We start from the raw sequence: 22,950 nt of genomic DNA, 5'->3' as shown, positions 1-22,950 counted from the left end.
TGACAAAGCTCCATGAAATTTGGTCGGCACTAGAATGCTCGCAAATTAGTTGAAGAAGTAATGAAAATTGCCAATGAGCATGGATGAAAACAAGATAAAAAAAGAACAAAAATGGTGCTTTCATGCTTTATACCGACCTTATGAGAGAGATTAAACACGCATGTTGTTGATGAAACTGGTGCAAGGAAATAGTCAATGTTGCAGCATATATGTAGTCAACGACTGAGCCCCCTCCATGAAGCAACATGGTCAAACGCTTTTGGTTTTAGTGGTCCTACGGGATCCAAGCTGATCTTATGCTGTGAAAATGCGGTCTGGTCACAACCCACTTACCGTCCAAATGCAGAGAACACAGTTCTACCATGGACTTGTTCACCTCAAACCCAATGGAGTCGAACTCATGATAAAATGATATGAAATGAAAGACGAAGTAAGAAGTAACTATCATGTCGCAGTACCAAAAAAGTAAGGGAAAGAGCAAGTTGTTTGCCTATGCACATCCTAATGCTGATAACTCAGTGTTGCTTTTCTCCTACTTTACCTGGCTGGTCCGCTCCATTTAACTCAAAAGAACTCTATTGACTCAATTTTTGTTTTAAGTTGTGAAAAAGGAATGATTGAGGAGCAATGACTTTCAAGTCCAGCTTACACACCAGCAATATCAACAAATGGGGTCCAGAGAAAGATGAGGCATTTTGGTAATATGTTGTATGTTTTAAGGGCATTGCCATAATCATTTTCTTTAAATACAACACTCTGCACTTTAAACATCCCCCACTCAGAAACTGATCACCTTTCATATACATATAAGATTTTTATTCTAAGCAGCATACAAACAAAAGCCATGGGGAATTGCTTAGTTCTGGACCTGAAGATAATCAAGGTTATGAAAACCGATGGAAAAATCCTCGAATATCAAGCTCCCATTAAAGTTCAACAAGTGCTATCAGACTTCTCGGGTCATGCACTGTCTGATTCATTTTCAGGCTTGCAGCATCTTCGGCCAGATGCAAAGCTGCTTCGCGGGCAGTTGTATTACCTTGTACCTGTTCCATCCCCACACCAAAAAGCTGAGAAAAAGAAGGTGAGGTTTTCGACTCCAGAGGTGAACGATGAACAAGGAAGTGCAGGTGTTGTAAGGATTAAGTTGATAATCAGTAAGCAAGAATTGCAAGAGCTGCTTCAAAAAGAAAGAGTTTCCGTTCATGATATGATCTCTCAGATACAAAGTAAAGAAAGCACAAAGGGCGTTGACAAATCTGATGGTGGTGACAACTGCAAAGGGTGGAAGCCTGTATTAGAAAGCATAGATGAAGTAAACTAGCAAAGCATATCATCTACTAAACTAATCACTCTTCTTAGCTAGATTACCTTACAGAAACTGTATATTTATATCCTAAAGTATATTGCAACAATACGCTTGTCACCACAACAATATATGATGTCTCCTTCATGAAAATCGGCAGATTAAAAGATACGTGCTCTTGAATCCATGTCCTTGTGAACATTTCATTTTGTCATGTTTGCTTTCATTCAAATGGCATCTACCATCCAGTTAAACAACCCAAAAAATAAAAGAAAAAGGATATCAATCAATCTAGCACATGCTAACTCAATGAACTAATTGAAGCTTGTAAGTAACAGGAATAAAACGCCTTTGTTTCTTTTTTCTGAATAATGGAAGAAATACCTTAATTTGATCAATGTAATATACAATCCCCCGCCCCTCCCCGCCAAACAAAATGCCCAGGTCTCAAATTAACTCAAGAGCTAGCACTTCTGTTGCCTCAAAGCCATGGTACATGCTGTTTTTAGCCAATGACTCATTGGTAAAAGCCCCAACAAGCAAGTATAACCATTCACCTAACAACAAATTAAGTCTCAAATCTCAGCACCCTTTTATGTTAATAAGAATCAAGTTTCCATAAGTGGAGAGATGTTAGAATATTTCACCCACATTGTAGAGAAGTTAAATTAATATGTGCCACACAAGAGGTGATGGGCTGATGTATCTAAGCCACTTGAGGCTCCAGTCTCACCTGCCAAGTCACTAAAAAAGAACTTTCCCAATAGCCTTCTCACCATATTTAAAAGAGGTTTGAAAAGGAAAAAGGAATGAAAGCAACTTATGAATCCTTTAGACCCTAAACTATATATGCTGAAATCCAACCCTAAAAATCATACTAAAAACAATTCTAATAGTAAGAATAGATAATTATGGTTTGCATTGGTAATTATTAGAGTTATGTTGGTGCGTCTACTGCTCCATCCATGATAGTGTTGGTGCTATTGCCCATAATTATAAGGCAATTCATGTATAAACTCATAGGACAAGTCAACTTCACCCAGTAAAATTTAATTATATTGTGGGAAAAGCTTAAGAGAGTTTTGCTTTGGTGTGTCTCAGGCATGGATCATGATAATCTTATACAATAATTATACAAAGATTGGCTAGGTAAGTCTATTTCCAAGACCACACAAGCTCTCAATTTGTGTTGTTCCATATTTTTCCTTTGAAAATAGACTTGCATATCTTATTCAGACCAGTATATCATGGAAGTGCTTTAGCCTAAATCAAAAACAAAAAAGAAAATTGTAAAATTAAAAGAAGAAAGATTCTGACAAAAAAGGGTAGAAAACAATTTACATGCAGTGATCAGATGGGAAACATGCGAAAACAAGGTAAAAGAGGATTGATCGCATATATGTTCCATGCAATATTTACCACTTTCTCGGAGTTTCATAGATAGAATCATTTCGACGCATCATAGTTTTTGGAAACACAAGTTTAAACGTTTTATAAATGGAAGTTAAGGATTCAATTCTTATAAACATGGTAAAATATATATGGATATACAGAGAAGCCAATTAGACAGATAAATTAAAGGATTCAAACCCTCACGATATAATAAATAACAAAACCCTATCTTTTCATCTTGACATCCGAAGTATGTCAACTAAAGAAGCTATGAACAAAATACATGAACCACATGCTTGAAAATCAGCCATCATAATCGGCTTATTTAATGGGCCATGTGACCAATTCTGCTCTATAAGTGGCCTTCTTTTATATGCTGAGCCAAAACTTTTTGTATAGTACCTTGTCTCTAACTTAGAGCAACAATGGAGATGAAATGAAGTAATGTATATGTCAGATGTCAGATGTCATAATCTGCAGTACTAGTTTACAAATAATATCATAGGATTCAAAGTATTAATGATAGTTACTTCTGTTTCACCATTTTTATGGTAGGTATAATACTCAAGAGCCCAAAGAAAGAGTTTTCTTCCATCTCAAGAGGGTGTTCACATCGTGGAGCATCCCCACTATGAGGCTCGGTGGTTGACTGGAATGCTGCAATTAAGGACTTAAATAAGTTACAGACTTGGTCTCCAACCTAAATTTTTTTATGCTCTAATTAATATGAACTATATATATTAGAGGAAATTGTCAGAAATAGTCTTTTTCATAAGCTCACTTAAAAAATAACCCTCATTATAGTTTTAACTATTTTCAGATAAATTTTGACATGACTTGACAAAAATGCGCTTTAAACTATTTACTCCAAATTAAATGGTCTTAGTTTCTTTCTCCTTTCTCGTCATTCAAATAAAAATTCTAAAATTAAATCTTGATTTACTTATTTTGCCGTCCAGCTCTTTAACGCCATCAAGGTTTATATCGCCATTCGACTTTCTCACCATCCTAAAGAGTAGCGATGATATCAAAGTATGTGTTATGGGTTCTTAGTTTTTTTTTTTTTATATTCATAGAACCCAAAAGTTGATGGGCAATTTACATGACTTTGGCAACTTAAACCTAATTGGAAGTAGTGAAATCAATTAGTTATTAGGAGTGTCGTGAATATTTTTTAGGAATTGCATCACAGGATATGAGGGTGTGTGACTAGATATTAGGCATTGTATGACTAACTTTAGCAACTTAAACCTGGCTAGGAGTAGCGAAATCAATTAGTTATTAGGCAATTCATGAATATTTTATAAGCATTGCGTCACTGGATATTAAGCTGTGCGATTGGATATTAAGCTTTGCATAACTGAATATTAGAAATGCGTAACCTATTTAATTGGCATTATGTGACTGAAGATTAGACAATATAGGACTAGATAGGAGGCATTGTGAGACTAGATTTTAGTAATTGCGTGACATGTGCATTGTTGACTAGGTTTTAAGAATTGCTTGACTAGTTTGTAGGCATTCCGTGATCGAGTTTTATGTATTGCGTGACGTATGGCCATTGCGTGACTGGTTAGGTTAGCATAACGTGAGTGGATATTAGGTATTGAGTGACTTATTATTATGTATTGTGAGACTGGCTTATAGGCGTTGCGTGACTTGTGCAATGTATCTTTTGTTTTGAGGCATTTATGGACTAGTTTTTAGGCATTGTGTGAATGTGTATTGACATTACGAGACTGCTGGATGTTATTGTGTAAGGTAGGCATTGTGTAATTGATTTTTATGCATTGAGGGGAAATTTTTGATAAATTGACTGATTGTGACACTGATTATCTATTAATTTTCAGTCGCATGCCAATTGTGAAGCTTATGATTACATAGTGGTCATTGGGTCAATGACACTTACAAGGGTGGTGAGACACGAGTGACGGGTGTTGGGATTGATTTGTCATTTTTGGGCCTAGTGAAATTGGTTGAAAAGGTTGTTGGGGTCAACTCACATAATAAAAAGATCAAGCTACATGCATTGCTCAGTCATGTCGTAAGGGTTTCACGTGCAGTTATCGGGGACGATGAAGATGTAGCAAGTATTTTGCAAGATGAAAGGGCAGTTGTAGTGTTTATGATAGTTAAGGAACAAAATGTAAATGTTATTCCATATGAACATGGTGTACAACATAGTATTCACCTACTATAGAATTTTAATGATTCAGACATACCACACCATGCATTTCCTAACAAACAATAATGGTAATCACCATGGACTTATACACATGAGTTTGAGTAGCCCGATACACATATATGGTGTCTTCAAATGATGTATGCACAATTTCAATCGAAATGTGCATCAAACAAAATACTTTGTTCTTGACAAGAGGCACAACCATCACTCGAAAATACAGTGGGTCCATTGCCATTCGCAAATGATACTGTGATGGTTGTGAGTGATGACGATGCATCTGATCAAATTGACGATTATAATAAAGAGAAAGACATTGCGGATTGGAATGATGAAATTAACGATGACTGTGAAAATGATTTCGTTGGCGGACTTGATGGTTGTACAGAAGAGGATAGGGGTGAGGACAATGACATTTCGTATTACAATCTTGCAGATGGTAATTCAGAACATGCCACAACTGTTGTGTTAGGATAGGTTCAGTGCGATGACCATGCCACAACTGCTGTCTTAGAAGATGTTGAGTGTGATGACCCTATTTACGACAACCCCATCCCTGGTGAGAATGATATTCGTTTGCTTGATGACAGTGATCAAGAGAAGGTAAATGCAGGGGTGTCTCATCAATGAATTATTCCAGGGGTAGCTATGATATCCTTCTAAAAAGTTGAGACCAAAGAGTCTAGATCAATAGATGACCACTTATATAGCGAAAAAGTATTTCCATCGAAGGCCGAATTGAAACAAGCTTTGAGCTTGTTAGCACTAAAAGATCATTTCGAGATTAGTGTTAAAAAGTCATATCACACTTGTTAGGAGGTTGCTTGTAAGGAGAAGGCATGCAAGTTTGCTTTACGTGCAACAAAGTTACCTGAGGCAGAATATTGGCAAGTTCGAACATTCCACAAAGTACACACGTGCACTGTTGATGGTTTGCAAGGTGGTTTCTGAATTGCTATTGCGAGGTTAATTGGTGAGCTTATCTCCCCTAAGCTGCAAAGAAATAATGTAACACCATTGAGACCTAAGTAAATAATGGAAGAAATGAATTACAAATGGCGATTGCAATGCCTATATGGTAAGGCTTGGCAAGCGAAGAAGTATGCGGAGAGTCTTATTTTCGGTCTCCCGAAAGAGTCATTCCAACTTTTCCTTTCTTATTTCCTTATGTTGAAACGTGAAAATCTCGTACTATTACAACTGTTGCTACGGATGGGGAACAACGATTTAAATATTGTTTCTGAGCATTCAAGGCATGTCTTCAGGTGTTCAGTACTGTAATGCGGCCTGTAGTTGCTATCAATGCCACACATCTGAAAGGCATATCCAAAGGTATTCTGTTTGTTGCAATATGCAAAGACGTGAATGAGCATATATATCTAGTTGCATTTGGCATTGGCCATATGGAGGATGAAGAGTCTTGGTTGTGGTTTCTTACCCAATTGTGTTGTGCGATTGGTTTTCTTGAAAATGCAATGTTCATTTTTTATCAACATATTGGCATTAAGAATGTAGTTGAGAAAATGTACCATGACATGCACCACGGTATATACAATTACCACTTGGGAAAAAAACGTTAAAAACAAGTTCAAACATGAAGAAATTGCCATGATTTTCACCCTCACCGCCAACTGCTACTGGCTCGTCGATTTTAATAGACATATAAATCAGCTGAAACAGCTTTGCAAACCTACTTACGACCACCTTATGATATTACGTCCTAAGAGATGGGCACATGCATGGTCACCAATAAAGCGTTACAAGCTCATGACATCCAACACTACAGAGTGTATTAAATTATGTTTAAGGCATGCAAGAAAAATGCCAATAATCGTCTTGATTGAGTGCATCAAAGGCATGTTCCAACGTTGGTTCCATGACCAGCACAAGGAGGCATTGAATTGGACCATGCCCCTCAGCATTTCGGCTACCAATATGTTGAACACACGATTTAATGAAGTTTGTCACTTTTCCACACAAGCAATCAATTGATTAGAGTTCCAAGTTACAAGTGGGATTAAGGACAGAGTCGTTAACTTGTCCATCAAGACGTGTTCATACAGTGAGTTTTAGATCGATCTACTCCCTTACACGCATGCCATGGTGGTAATCAGGTATGAATATTCATGTTTTCTTATTTACTTTATAATGCATTGAGATATTAAATTGTTCACTAACTATGATTTCATTGTCTTGGTAGTAAGTGCAAACGTGTAGCCATTGAATTTTGCTCAAACTATTATAAGACTCGATCTTGGGTAGAAGGATATGCAATTCCCATTTGCCCAGTTGGGCATCTTAATGAATGGGACATCCCTCATTACGTTCAACAAATTATCATTTTGCCATTAACTTGGCAAGGTCAAGCGGAAGGACCTAAGAGGAAAAGGATTCCATCAATTGGGAAAGGCAATTGATGACGTAGATATTCACAATGTAAGAGCTATTATCATAATAGACAAAATTGCTTGACGCTGTTTGCAAGTCCATTGACAAATCCGATACCATCGTTTACTTAGCTGACAACTCAACGACGACAACGACCTAAGGAATGTTCAATTTACAAACAAATCAAGCACACGCAAAGTAGTTGTCCAATGCAAATGAGAAACTCTGAGAACTTATAGGGTATCGTAGCTGAAGATAGTGGCTCTACAGATGTGAGTTGTTAAGGATTGTTTCAGTTTTGCATTGAATCATATTATTTGAACTTGAGTTTGACCTAGTCTCGATATGATACTCTAATGTTTAACAACTTCCCTATCAAGATGTTTACCTCCCAAAATAATATTGTGGGATCATCAAATGCATTGTACACGTTTATAATTTGTTTATCTTTGTAAACAATTAAATAAAATCACAATAGATTTCATATGGCATAAATTATAGGGGAAATTTGATTTAAGAATGACATGCTGGATCAATCTGTCAATAAGGAAATGAACTTTTGATATTCTCGGCTTCTTTAGTGTTTCACATAGCTCAAAAAGTGTAGATACATTTTATCATTCTTGGTTTAGTCATCATGGTAATATTTATTTCCAATTTGGGTTTTATAAGTTCACCTGAAACGTTAGTGAGAGATTTAAAGTCTTCAGTCTAATCAATGAGTGTTTTGGTAAACTTATGCATACCCATAAATTAAAATAGACTACCTCTCATAGGAAATCACATTGCTTCATTTCTTTCATTGTCCCATTGTACTATGGCTTCAAACATGGAACGATATTTTAGCAAGATACTTGGCTTGGTTGTGTAAAATTTAACTGTATAGTCTACCATTGGTCTTGCTTTCCAATTATAGATGGAAGCCAACGAGCCTCGACCTAAGTCAGGTAATGCAGTTGAGGTCGTGGGTTCACACAATACGTAATTCTTTCAACACCATTCACTATATTCGAGGTTGAATTTCTATACATGAAAACTAGTCACACAATTCCTAATTGGGGTTTCGCTATGTGAACGAGTCATATGCATAATATAGGGTTATGCAATGCTTAATATGAGGTCACACAATGCTAACATTGGGTCACACAACGAATGAAAACAAATCACGCATAGCCTAAGTCACTTGTCTAGTATGAAATCCAACCACGCGATGCACTATCTGAAGTTATGATCATTTGTTGGTTTAAAATTGTACGAGAAAATTTGAAAAAGGAAAAATTATTAAAAGCGGGAGGGGCAAGAAAGCCACCATAAACCCTAAATCTTGGGTTAACGGGTTGACATATCACACATCAAAATGCATCATATTCAACACGCATAATACAAAAAATGCCAACCCATAATTCAAAAGAAATCTTTCTAAGTTCAGCCGAGAAACCTGAAGCCTCCAACATCATCAAAATCAATGGCCGCATCTTCTCGCACTACCAATGTTAGTGACACTGTCCAAGAAATTAGGCGTGATAATGAATACTCTACTCTACGGTTTAAGAAGAAATGGAAAGTGGCTCTTGAACTGCCTACTGCACCAATCTAGATTTCCATTGAATAAGGTAACACTTCGTCCTCGTCCTCACGATTTAAGAACAACGCACATGCTAATAAGTATAGAGTAATAGAGAATGCCACTATATCATGCAAAAAAGTTATAGATTGGGGAAGCTTTGATGAATACGTAGACATTAAGCATGAATTAAATATGTCTTTTGACATGGGTAAACTTAAAGGTCTAAATGCCTTTCTAAATATAGATTATAGCCTGACCCTTGTTAGGGAATTTTACTCCAACATAGCCCAGAGTAAATATGACTTGGAAATTCTTAGTGATTTTAATCCGTACGTTTTGAACGTGTTTTTGGAAGGAATAGAGTTTACAGTGACTGCCTTCAATATTGAGAAGGTCTTGAAAATGGAGTACAAAAAGGGACATGATAGACTTCCCCCATTTTATGAACCATCCCGCATATGGGGCCTAGTCACAAGAAGAACAAAACCATTCACAACCAATTTATGTTCTGCCCGTTATTTACAATATGCAAATACTAGGCTGTTACATAATTTTTTGGCCTTCTTAATGTAGGGAAAGAGTAGTCGATTAAGATACATTAACGCCGAGGACCTGTGGATGATGGGATCAATTGAAAGCTAGTTGGATGTGAATGTTGCATAATATATAATTCAAATAATGAGAGGCATCGTCCTACAGAATGAGACGATTCTACCATATGGAAACATCATATCGACTCTTGTTAAGAAGAAAGGGATCTGGAGTAATAAGTACCTAGCTAATTGGACTAGTCGCAAGCCTCATAATCTTTTTATTGGATGGCTTTTGAAAAAGGGATACGAAATTATTGTTGATGAGCCATTCAACTCTATCGAAGGCAACACGGTCCTTCCTGTCCATGATACTCCTTCCATTGGTCCATCTAGAGTTATTCTAGATCTTATTTTGAATGATGTGATGTATAATATACTTACGAGAATTGATGAAAAACTCACTAACCAAATTGATAGAATGCAAAAATTGGAAGCAAGGATACAGAATGTTGAGAATCTTCTAATGCAAAGAATAGATACAACTAATCGGGCAGTAGAAGCAGGGTCGAAAAAAACAGATAGAAAAGAGGTTCTCCAATAGGAAACTTAAAGAAAAGGAAGTCAGTTGTCATTGGTTCTAGCTGAGTCAAGCAGAGTAGATGAAGATTCACATATTGTGTTTAAAGATGAACAATTTGTTAACTGGTTTAGTAAGACTAACATTTGTTTGCTAAACAATTTGTGGTTTATTGCTTTTTTTTTTGTAATATAACTTTCATGTGTTTTCTCATACTTCTAGTTGAGGATTTAGGTATTCAACTGGATTCAACTAGTATCCAAGCAGCCAGGTGATACCATATGAACTATTCATGCGATTTATACGAACTAGTCACGCATTGCATAAATCACGTAATGACTACACCCCATTCACGCAATGCCATATTAACCTTTGCACCAATGGGTATAGACCAGTCGCCCATTGCCGACCATGCCTATGTCACGCAATATCATATGAACAAGTCACACATTACAAAAATTCACGTTGTTCGCATATTCATACTCATGAACTTTGGCATGTAAAGTTGGTAAACAATGCATACCAAGTAGCCACGCGATACCATATCAACTTGTCACGCAATTCGTACACACCATTCCCACAATGCATAAGTCACGATATGACAACACCCCATTCACACAATGCCATATCAACTTGTGACACAAAAGGCATCGACTAGTCACGTGTTGTGTTACATGCTTATATCACGTAATTCACTATCAACAAGTCACACAGTCCATAATGTCACATTGTTGGTATATGTAAACTCATGAACTCTAACATGTAAAGTGTGTAAAATACAAACAGAATATAAGATATGAATAAAAAAAACAAATTTATTCCCAATAGTGGGTCAATATTGGTTATGATCTCGATCATCTGCAACGTGTATTTCCCTCCTCCTGGGTATGTTGAAGCCTTAAACACCATACATATTTGTTACATTAAAGGCTTCAAGATACTAACCCAATGTAACATATATGTATGGTGTTTCAAGCTTTAAGATACCCAACTTACCCTAACATTAACCTCAAAAATTAGTGTAGGAAATACACGATGCAGATAATTGAGATAAACATTACAATGATACCCTAAAAATAGCAATATAGAAAAAAAAACACATTAAATTACACCCAAAAACATCAATCAAAACCCGAAAAAAATCAAATGAACAAACATTCGATTTTATATGTGTAATACCCCGTACTTTGACATGGTGGCTAATGAAGCTTATCGGATGCCAAATGAAGTTAATTATAATGTTTAAAGGTGAGGAAAGGTGAAAAGAGTATTTTAAGATAAAATATTTCGCACTCGAAAGAATAATAATAAAATAATAATATTTTTATTGGGGAAGAATTTGAGAGATGAAAAGTGATTTGGAAGTGAATTGAGGCATAATAAGGTATTTTGGGTACTAAGGAAACAAGCGAAAAATTTTAAAATAAAATAATATTTTATTAATAAAATAATATTAAAATATTAATATTTATTCAGTGTCAAAATTTTTCATGAAGGAGTATACAGTTAATCTAAGTGGGGGAGAGGAAGAATAAGGAAATTTTGGAGAAAAATGAAGCTAGTGGGGCCAGCGCGTTATTAAATAAAACTAACGCTGGAAAAAAATATATTTTAAATATTATGGAGACGCCACGTTGGAGTACAAGCTTTACATTTCGTTTGTACATGTGTAAAAGAAAATAATAGAAGAAAATTAGAGTTAAAAGAGTGTTGGGAGGACTAAATTAAAAAGAGAAGAAACTTAGAGGGTAAAACAATAATTTTACGTAAAGTTTGGTCAAAGCTTCCAAAGAAAGCTTTGACTCTCATCTTTGTCAGGCATGACCGTCCTTATCTCCTTCAGCAAGATATTTTCTTCTTCTTCTTGAAGCTTCCAACGCCATTTTGATTTCAAGTTCATGAAAATCAAAATTTTTCATGTGATTCCCAAATTTCTTGGGCACTAAACCTATAGCTTCTAACCCCAATTTCCAGCACATCTAAACCCTAGGAGAAGAAGAAAGAAAAAGAAAGAAAGGAAGAAAAGCTTGGTTTTGTAATTCAAGCAAGCTAAGGTAAGGATTTTTGTGCTTTAAGTTCATGGTTGGTTAAATCTTTGGAGAAATAATGTGTGAATCATTTTGGCAGCTTGATGATTAATGTTTTGAAGGAATATTGGAGTGCAAGTACGGGTTAAGCAACCATAAAGGTAAAGACAAATGATGTTTTAAGTGTGGTTGAGGAATCTTGAGAAATTGGGTATTGTTGTGTAGTTGACATTTTAAGTGGTATATTGTGAGAAATTGTGGTTGTTGTGGAAAAGATGGTTGAACTTGATAAATATCCTTAGAAAAGATTAATATATGTGTTAGAGTCATAAACAAGTTGCTGGTAATTATAATTTAAAAAATTACGCAAGCAAGGGATAAAAACAACTTTGATAAAAATTGTGTCAAGAAAAGTTAAGTTGAATAAGGATTCGTGATTGAATGAAAAAGGAAAGTATAAATGATGTAAGCTAAAGATATTGAATTGGGATTGTTGCTAAGAAGTGCAACAGTAAAGGTAGTGTACTGTGGTAGTGTGTTGGGGGAAATAACGAGCGATCGGCAAGTAGGAATAGCGAGATATGCCTTCGAACAAATAGCGATGTAATATCCTACTATCGTAAGGTAAGTGAACTTGCATTTCAAAATGTTTTGGGAAGTATCTACATGTTTAAATAAATCATTTGAAAGTTTCATTTATTTTTGCTTTAAAAAAATATACTTGGGGAGCAAGCCCTTGATGAAATGTTTCTATCTTGTGAAATGTACAATATAAATAGTTCATGTGTTATCACATTATGTATATTATGCTTTGGATCCTCCTTTTGTGTGATAATAATGACCCAGCTATGTGCGGTGTGGGAGTACACATGAGCTGATGATGACCCAGCTATGTGCAGTGTGGGAGTGCACATGAACTGATGATGACCTGGCTATGTGCGAGTAGGGAGTGCACATGAGCTGAGTGTGGCGGGATGGTATGCATGATGATGTATGTATATATATATATATATGTTATAGAAAGTTTATGAAAATATTTGTGACTGTGTTGTATGTTGGCATTGTTAATTGCTCCTAAATTGCTTTTCATTTCAGCAAGAAAATGGCTTTTTGATGTAACAAGACCTCTTCAACTAAATTGTTCTGTTTCTCGCAGTAACGAGCTTCATTTTCATTACAGTGAGAAACTCTCGGGTAGGCAGCCTTAATCCATGCTCTGAATTTTGCTGCAACAAGGAATTTCGCTACAGCGAAAATGGATTCTTACTGTAGCGAGAAACTCTCAGGTGGTTCCAAAATTATGGTACAGTGTTTTTACTTTGACAATGATTTTGACTACCTTTCGATTAGAACTGGGCAAAGTGGTAAACATCAAAGTTGTAGCCCAGCCTCTTAGCTTTCTAATGACTTAAAAATCATTTCAATTGGACTTTTTTTAGTGGAAGATATGATTAAAAAACCAAAACATATGCAAACCAAGAATGCCTTTTCGCTGCAGCGAGAAACCCTTTGTTTTGCTTGTCTTGCTTAGACATTTGTTGAAATTTTCATTCTTTTCAACTTCATGGTTTATCATGGATCTTTCAACACTAAGGGATTTAATAATCAAAGGTCGAATTATGGGGTTTTACAAGAAATTAAACTAAATTGCATTGTTTTTAACAAAAGTGCATCATAATTTTAAAATCTTTTCGTATCGGTTGTTTGTTTTCTTCTTATGTTCACTCATTGAGTTTTATACTCACTCTTTTAAACTTCAAGTTTTTAGATTCAGAGGCAGTTGAGACCTAGATTGAGTTGTCCACGTATGCTTGCCTTCTTGGTAGGTATTATGGCATCTCAATAGCTATGCCTTCACCCAAGGTCACTTCGCTGACGGTCAAAAGTCTTATGCTTGTGTATACGTATAAGTAATGTTGACTATTAAGATTCATGTTATAAATCAAATATGTATATTTGATTACTGATGCCATTATAGGTTGGCAAACGGGTGACATTATTTTAACATACTACAAATGTAAATATTGGGTTGCTATAAAATGTAACTGAACTATTTATAGTTGAGAATTACAATGTGTGATTTTAGAAATGCTTGTTGGGAATGATGATTGAGATTGCATAAAAAGGCTTGTTTGGGCTTAGTGGGCTATGCCCATTGGGCCCATATGTCGGTCATGGCCCGAAAATTGGGCTGTGACAATATGTCTACATCAAGATCATCACACAATTAATGGTATGATGCATGAAAATCACTGTGGTAGTGGCAAGTGGGAACGCATATCATCCTCCAAGTCTCGTTGGCGTTGCGAAATTTCAAGGGTACGCTCCTCTAAGACTTCCATACGTGCAGTCATTCATGATTCCATGGCCTCTATGAATGACATCAGCTGAGTGAAGCCATGCTTAACGTCAATGAGTCTTGCCATAACTGGTGCACTAGGTTAAGCAGTGGCTAGGCTAGCAAGATAAGCACTATGTTTCCCTTCATTGCCCTCATCATGGACCCGAAGCTCATTGGCTGCCTTCTTGACTTATTGGTCGTTCTTCAACTCAAATCCTAAATTCATAATGGTGATCTCATTAATAGGGTTAAAAAGGGCATGAGACTTAGGAAGATCACACCAAGTGTCGATAAAAGAGAAGTCAATCATCTCACTAACCAACATACCATAAAGGTGGTTTTTTACACCCCCATGGATGATGTGCAACATGTCATCTATTATGAATTTCACAAGATTAATCCGATGATTGAATTTAATCTTGAGGATGAACCAAAGATCTTTCTTAATGACCTTGGAATAGTTGGATTGATGAAGGCAAATGGTAATACCAATGATAAGGTGGAGTACATGATAACTCTATGATATAAACTTATTTGGACTTAATTTTGATAGTAATTTAGCTTAGTTCTTATAATAATGCATAGAAATTAATAGGTTTTATTTAAATTATTTTAAATTAGTTAATTTAGGTGAGTCAATCTAATCTTAGTTAATTTTGTGCTTAAATTGGTGTTAATGTGGTTAAGATAGGTTGTTATTGATTTATTTATACTTTTGTAGGTGTTTGATGAAAGAAGAATATTAATGAAAGAAGGAAAACAATTTCAAAGTGCAGACTTGCACTGCATATGTTTCGGTATTTCGATCATAACTCTCTCTAAAGAGCTCTAAATGAAGCAATTTTTAAACCATTGGAAAAATAAAAGAAAAAGATACAACTTTCATGTTTACCACTTCATCCGTTCTCCCTCATTGCCCTCATCATGAACCCAAAGCTCATCAACTACCTTCTTGACCCGTTGGCCATTCTTCAACTCAAATCCCAAATTGATAATGCTGATCTAATTAATAGGGTTGAAGAGGGCATGGGATTTAGGTGGATCACACTGAGTGTCGACAGAAGAGAAGTCAATTATCTCACTAACCAACATACCATAAAAGAGGTTTTTTACACCCCTACGAAAGATGTGCAGCATGTAATCTATTATGAATTTCACGAGATTAATTCGACAATTGAATTTGATGTTAAGGATGAACCAAAGATTCTTTCTTGGTGACCATAGAGTAGTTGGATCGGTGAAGGCAGATGGTACTACTGATAATAAGGTGGAGTACATGATAACTCTATGATATAGAGTTATGTAGGCTTAATTTTGATAGTACTTTTGCTTAGTTCTTGTAGTAATTGATAGAATTAGTAAGTTTTATTTAAATTATTTTAAATTAATTAATTTAGATGAGTCAATCTAATCTTAGTTAATTTTATGCTTAATTTAGTGTTAATGTGGTTAAGATAATTTGTTATTGATTTATTTGTGCTTTTGTAAGTGTTTGATGAAAGAAGAATTTTAGTGAAAGAATGAGAGCAATTTTAAGGTGCAGACTAACACTGCATATGTTTCGGTATTTCCAGCATAACTTTCTCTACAGAGCTCCAAATGAAGCGATTCTTAAGCCATTGAAAAGATAAGAAAAAAAGATATAACTTTAATTTTTACCACTTCATCTATTCCCCCTCATTGCCCTCATCATGAACTTGAAGCTCATCAACTGCCTTCTTGACCTATTGGGCGTTCTTCAACTGAAATCCCAAATTCATAATGGTCATTTCATTAATAGGGTTGAAAAAAGCATGGGATTTAGGTGGATCACACCGAGTGTCGACGAAAGAGAAGTCAATTATCTCACTGACCAACATACCATAAAGGAGGTTTTTTACACCCCCATGGATGATGTGCAACATGTCATCTATTATGAATTTCACGAGATTAATCTGATGATTGAATTTGATGTTGAGGATAAACCAAGGATCTTTTTTGGTGACTATAGAGTAGTTGGATCAGTGAAGGCAGATGGTATTAACGATAATAAGGTAGAGTACATGATAACTCTATGATATAGAGTTATTTGGGTTTAATTTTGATAGTGATTTAACTTAGTTCGTGTAGTAATGCATAGAAATTAGTAGGTTTTATTTAAATTATTTTAAATTAGTTAATTTATGTGAGTTAATTTAATCTTAGTTAATTTTATGCTTAATTTTGTGTATATGTAGTTAAGATAGGTTGTTATTAATTTATTTGTACTTTTGTAGGTGTTTGATGAAAGAAGAATTTTAATGAAAAAAGGAGAGCAATTTCAAGGTGCAGACTTACACTCCATATGTTTTGGTATTTCGATTATAACTTTCTCTACAGAGCTCCAAATAAAATGATTCTTAAACCATTAGAAAGATAAGAGAAAAAGATACAACTTTCATGTTTACCACTTCATCCAGTTCGACCTGCAATGCAGTCAAAAATCTTGCCAAAATTAATGCACTACAATCCTAAAGCAAATAAGATTTTTGTTAATTAATTAGGCAAGGCTTCGACCCATATAGTCTAATGAGGAAATTTTGATTGGAATTGACTTCTTTCTTCACCCAACTTGGCTTAACTTCAAAGCCTATAAAAATAACTTTTCTGAGGGCTTTTGAAAAGAGAAAAAAAAGAACAAAAACACTAGATTAACAGCTGAGAGTCAAGCCACATAGTCATTGAAGCTAAGAAGAATTTGAAGGATCCAAGGAGATTTGGAAATCAAGAATACAATCTTTGGTTTTTTTTTTTTGTCTTTTTGTTATTCTCTTATTCTCTTGGTTTTGTTTTTAATGTTAAAATTTTATTTAATGATGATGTGTGATTTGATGGGAAACTAATTCATTAACCTAAGATTATGATTGAACTCAAAATATAGTCTGAATTATTTATTTCTCTTTTACTTATATTTGATGGATTTAAGTTGTTTATTTTATTTTGCTCTTAATGCTTCTAGTTGCCTGATCACCAATTAGATTGAATTAGAAACCTAAGTTAAACCTTGACGAAGGAGAATTCGGTAGACTTTGAATAGAATAGCGTATGAACGAATGCACTTAGTTGATTAAGTGGTTTGATTTTTCATATAGGGTAGACATACACCTATAAGCAATACGTAGCCAAAATTAAAACGCAAACTTAATGAATCTTTTTTCAATATAATTTACATAAACATATAGTAAATTAATTGAGAGATGTATTTTTATAAGAAACTCGACAGAGACTTATAAATAATTTAGGACTCTAAGTCAGCAACTCAATCCATTAAATTGAGTTAACAAAGAGAGAGAATATTTAGATGAAGTATTAAAGGATATCATAATCTTAGGTCTAGTAATCACTAGAAGTAATGTTACTGATATATTAGTTTATTAGTTTCAATTTTTCTTTTTAATTTTAATTATTTAGATAAATTAGGGTGTGTTAATTTTAGTAATTAATAGTAAGGATTAATTCAATTCTCTGTGGGATCAACACTCTATTCATCTCTATATTATTTTTGCAATACATATACTTGCATCGGTAGAAAATTGAACAACAGTACGCAATCAATGAAATAAAGCCTCATGCAATTAGAGCCGACTTGGTCATTAGGAGGAGGATAAACAAAAGCGGACTAGAGTTGGCCATCATCAATAACATGGGTTTGATCATCGATACGAGTGTGAATTCGAAGGATGTGATTAATGACTGTGTGAATGACAAGAATGCGTTTGCCCATGAGTGACAAACGTATCATCATGGGATACTAATTTACTAGACTCCGAATCATGAAACTTTCAATTCGCATTGAAATAAAATACCTTAACCAAGTTCTCATAATACTTTCGATTAAATTTCAAGTAATGCGTCCAGCCTAAGATAAGAAAAATTAATAGATTTTAGGTACTCAAAGTCAACAATGCACCCCGGCATTACCTTTCGTTTGCCGAAGTTGTCTGTAAATTCTTGTGCATGCGACGTATAAGTGAAGTTGGCAAGAAAATAACTCCTATCAGGGGAGGAGGAAGAACCGACTTCAACAGAGCCACCTGAAGGCCTGTTCGTGGTAGATTTGGTTCATTTTTCCCTTTTACTCATGGTAGGGTATAAGGAAATGAGTGGGATTTGGGACGAAAACTTCGGCTGAAATGGATTTTGTCTAAGGATTTTGGGATTTAGGGTTTGATGAAATGTTTAAGGTAGGGGGCTGATAAATGCTGAAAGATGAGGTTCGATTTAGAGGATTTAGGAGACAAATAGTTAGTGAAAATTCTCACCTTTTATACGTACGAGCTAAACGTTCTTAGTATTGAGCACGCAATGCAGTTTGAATCTGTTTCGCGCAATGCCAAATGAAAATTGCCATGCATCATGGGACTATCAAATTACTGTCCATAAACTCCCTAATACCAGTCATGCTAAACATAAGTCACGTTATGATGACCAACATGTCATGCATTGACTGTTTACTCAGTCACACAACTTCTGAAAACCAAGCCCGGCATGCATGCCAAAAATGTAACATGATGCCCTTCCAACTACGCATGCAGTGCAGTTTTAATCCGTGTCACGCAATGCCATATGAAAATTGTCATATGTCACAAGACTATCAAATTGTTGTCCATGGTCTCACTAACACTAGTCACGTAAAACATAAGTTGCACTATGACAACCAACATGTCACCCATTGCCTTATCAACTACGCACGAACTAAATTAAAAACAGTCATGCAATTCTTGCAAAACAAATGATGTAAATTCTTGCACATCTAGTCATGCGATGCACTATAACTTATGATAATTATTTTATGAGAATATTGTAATGGGTGACTCGCTAGTTAAAAATGGAAATTTAGGTAGGAAGAGACGGGAAAATAACCCACTTTTAATGCTAATCTGAGGTTCTGTTGATTAGAACCATCCCAAGTCAATCCCATTATATGGTCATTATAATGTATAGAACAAATACAACATAATAGATAGACCATGCCTAATAATGTGCAGCTGGTAAACAAAACAAAATGGGGAGAAGGTTCTATAAATGCATAAGATATTATTCAATTCTCTGTATATAAACATTATTGACAGTACGTTTTTGGTGTGAACCTAAATGTCAAACTAATATTGAACTGTTCTTATTATCTTTCTCTTTGTTAAATGATACAATCAAAGAATAATTAGGAAGTGATACGATCAAAGAATAATTTGGAGATGAGTCAACTAACGTCATACTCAATTTCAGCCAGTTGATGTGCACTATCGCCTAATGGCCTTCGAAAAGGCATGGTACAAGATTTGAGTCCACCTCGTGCCATGTCAAACCACACGGAGAACTCCCACCCTTCGCATATTCAAGTAGATGTTCTGGCAAAACCACTTGAGTTGGCTTAAATATCTTATAACTTAAGGGAGGCCTCATTTTAGAACTTAGACCTAGCAAAATAAATTGTCAATTAAGTTACGCACAATAATTAGATGCCATGAACTAATACACTGAACATACATTTTAATAATTACAACTTATTAAAATATACTTACATAAAAGTAAGTGTCAACAATGCATATTTTCTGCTTGTAGAATTGTGGATGGTGCTCGTGCGCACACTTACACATAACGTTGATGCATGCATCAATATGTTGGTTGTCCAATAACTCATCGAACTTCTTCAATTGATAAAAAAAATTAGGGCCCTCCTACCCTACAATGCATAGAATGTTAACCCTGCATCTATAAAATACCGCGTCAAAAGGTCGATAGAATCAATAATCTAGAGTCGTTAACCCTAATATAATGTAATGTTATCATTTTACTTGGCTTCCTCATTTTTCATGAAGAACTCATAACTGTCATTCAAAACATCATTCGCTTTGCACTGGACTAATAGTGGGTTAAAGTATGGGCTTCAAAGGTATTTGCTGGCCATGCTCACACGTGCATCTTCAACCTGAGGTGAAGGTGGAGCCTCAAGAGAAGGTGTGCTCTGATCATGTTGGGGGGGGGGGGGGTTTCTAGTGGAGTTGGGACAAAAGCAAGATATGAGGAAGTTGTGGTTGAACCACTCGTAGGATGAGGTGCCTCAGTTGCATTTACGGTTTTAGGATGATCTTCGATAGGGGCAGCAAGATGTGAGCTTTGAGCCGATGTAATTGCCTAATTTATGCCAACTACCTCTTCAAGTTCAACCCCATTACCGATGCCCTCTTCGTTGCGCATACCATATTCTTCACCCATCAATCGACTCTACATAGTGAAAAAAAAAATCAAACACATTAAAACATCAAATTCATCGTAAATGTTATAACTCATGCAATGAAAAAAGATAAAAGCTCATACCTCATAACTATCAATCAACCGAGGAACAATCCGATCCTCCAGCCCTTGTAATGATTGCTAGATATCCAATTGCATTGATTGCATCTACAGCTGTATTGATTGTATCTGCAGCTGCATTTGTCATTAGATTTCCAATTGCATTGACTGCATATGCATCTGCATGTCTCACTCAACCTTCATCCACAACAACTGCATCTACATTTGCATGTCCATCTGCATCTTTATCTGCATTAATTGTAGATCCTTATTCCATGGCGTCCTCATCCGTTGCACCTCTCCCTTAAAACTTGTAGTCATTTAAGGATGCAACGACCGTTGCTTGCATGAGCAAGAAGAGCAGCAGCAAAAGGAGAATCAGGCACCTCAACAGCAGTGAATTGGCCATGAACCTCCTCATCCGTGGTGCAACTCCGCTTAACACTTTGTCTTATCGTACTTTTCTCTTTGCAGTCCATTATTTTCCTTATTTATTGAGGACTGAATTCCACCCCATCCTCCAACTTCCATAATGGAAAGAATTGCTGCCCCTCGAAGATATTGACATCAATGTCAGCCTAATATGCGGTCAACATCTCTTCCGCAGTTGGCTCCAACGTCTTAATTGCACGTAACTGTACCAAAACATACATTGCCATTAGGTTGAAAGGTAGTTACCCTATGACAAACAAAATAAAATTCAATAAAATAAAAACAATATGGTTGCTTTAATTACCTTGCCTTCTCTCTCCAAACTTGCTATATTGACGTGGAAACCTATAGCCTCTCGTCATAGTGCCATTTCAGCATTCTTGCATAAACCTGCCCAGATTGGCGCTACCTTCCAAACAAGGTTTAGACATCAAGAATTGCTTCCAATACCCAAAACTGTACGTCAATTGTTAAACATTTTACTTGCCTCATAAAATCTTATGCAAAAAGAAAAATGAAAAACCTTAAGGTAGGACACACTACTTGAAATGCCTATACAAATCCATATAGGTGGCAACATTTCTTATCTTCTACTCCTACCACTAGAGGTTTAAAACCCCTGAACAAGTAATCGACGGTCAAAATCCATATGTATGTGCCCTATGAGAACGCATTCCACTAGTCAATTTTTTCTATCAGCAACAACGACCATGGAACCACTGAGTGTCTGTAATCTTGACCGAATAAAACATTGCCCATGATCAAGACGAGGGAAATCTTGGTCACATCTCCCTCCTGTTGAAACTGCTTTCTCTTGAACATCTCCAAAACTTGTTGTATCTTTACCTCATTCCCCGCTCCCCAATATTGCTGATGAATTCTCTGGGGACAACCTCATAAGGATTGATAATAAAGGCTAGCATGGTACCAAACTTCAGTGTTTACACCAGGCAAAACTCTCTCTTCGAGAACTGGGCCTTTGATTTGCCTATGGCAAACCATAACTCACCGTCGATGGCTTTGGGTTGATTGATTCTACATAGTATTAGGTTGTACACAAGACTAACGCAAAATAAACTCGTCTGATTCGACATCCATCATATGCCCGAAGTATGTTCTCTTTAAGGCTTCCAACTCATTTACTTTACGCAGCATCTCACGTATCAAATGCAATTGCGTCCACTTATAGTGGATGTTAATGCCAGCATTGAAGCCTTACTAGTCCCTCGACACACAAAGCAATGATCTCACATTCTCCTGTTTTGTTCTTGTTCTGGCCATTTGCAACATAAAATATATAAATATCACATTTCCATTTTAGTTAATATAATCATTGTAGATTAAAAAAATAACTATTTCTTACTATTTTTGCATACCTAAAAAACAGAATAATTAATGCACGTGTGGAGCATGGATTATTAAGTAAATCAACATATACATATTAAAACATTACAGTTGACTCAAAATAATACAAAGTGAACACAATGACGGTCATGCAATGCCATACATATAAATTTCATGCAGTGCCACACCTATAAGACTCGCGCACTTCCATATAGATAAGAGTCACGTAATGCCTTATCAAGTAGTCATGCAATTACTTACATTCAATCATGCAATGATCTATCAACAAGTCACACAATGCTAAGAACCCCTAAACCAATCACACACACCCTAAGTGACACCATGCCTAAAAAGTCATGCATAAGGTGTCAACCACTCACGCAAACCCTCAGTCACTTAAACCCTAAATCCCTAAACCTAATTCCTAAAAACCAGTCATGCATGCCTATTGACCAATCATGCATGCCTTGTGATAGATATGACATGTTTTTTGTTTTTTTTTTCATTGAGATTCTACCGTGAGTTTTGTTGAAAGATATTTTTACTGAA

General features: G+C 35.7%; 1 protein-coding gene across 1 annotated transcript; it reads left to right on the top strand.

Moving 5' to 3' along the window:
• LOC18598244 lies at positions 782–1,493 on the top strand. Its single transcript, XM_018121223.1, has one exon. It carries the CDS (start codon positions 845–847, stop codon positions 1,322–1,324), a length of 480 nt encoding a protein of 159 aa, XP_017976712.1. The 5' UTR covers positions 782–844; the 3' UTR covers positions 1,325–1,493.

This window comes from Theobroma cacao, chromosome 5, assembly GCF_000208745.1.
Source record: "Theobroma cacao cultivar B97-61/B2 chromosome 5, Criollo_cocoa_genome_V2, whole genome shotgun sequence".
Classification (NCBI taxonomy): Eukaryota; Viridiplantae; Streptophyta; class Magnoliopsida; order Malvales; family Malvaceae; genus Theobroma; species Theobroma cacao.
This window is presented reverse-complemented; position numbering and strand designations above follow the sequence as displayed.

Bases quoted from the DNA above. Each gene is read 5' to 3' on its own strand.
- LOC18598244 (XM_018121223.1), top strand. From the start codon at position 845: ATGGGGAATTGCTTAGTTCTGGACCTGAAGATAATCAAGGTTATGAAA.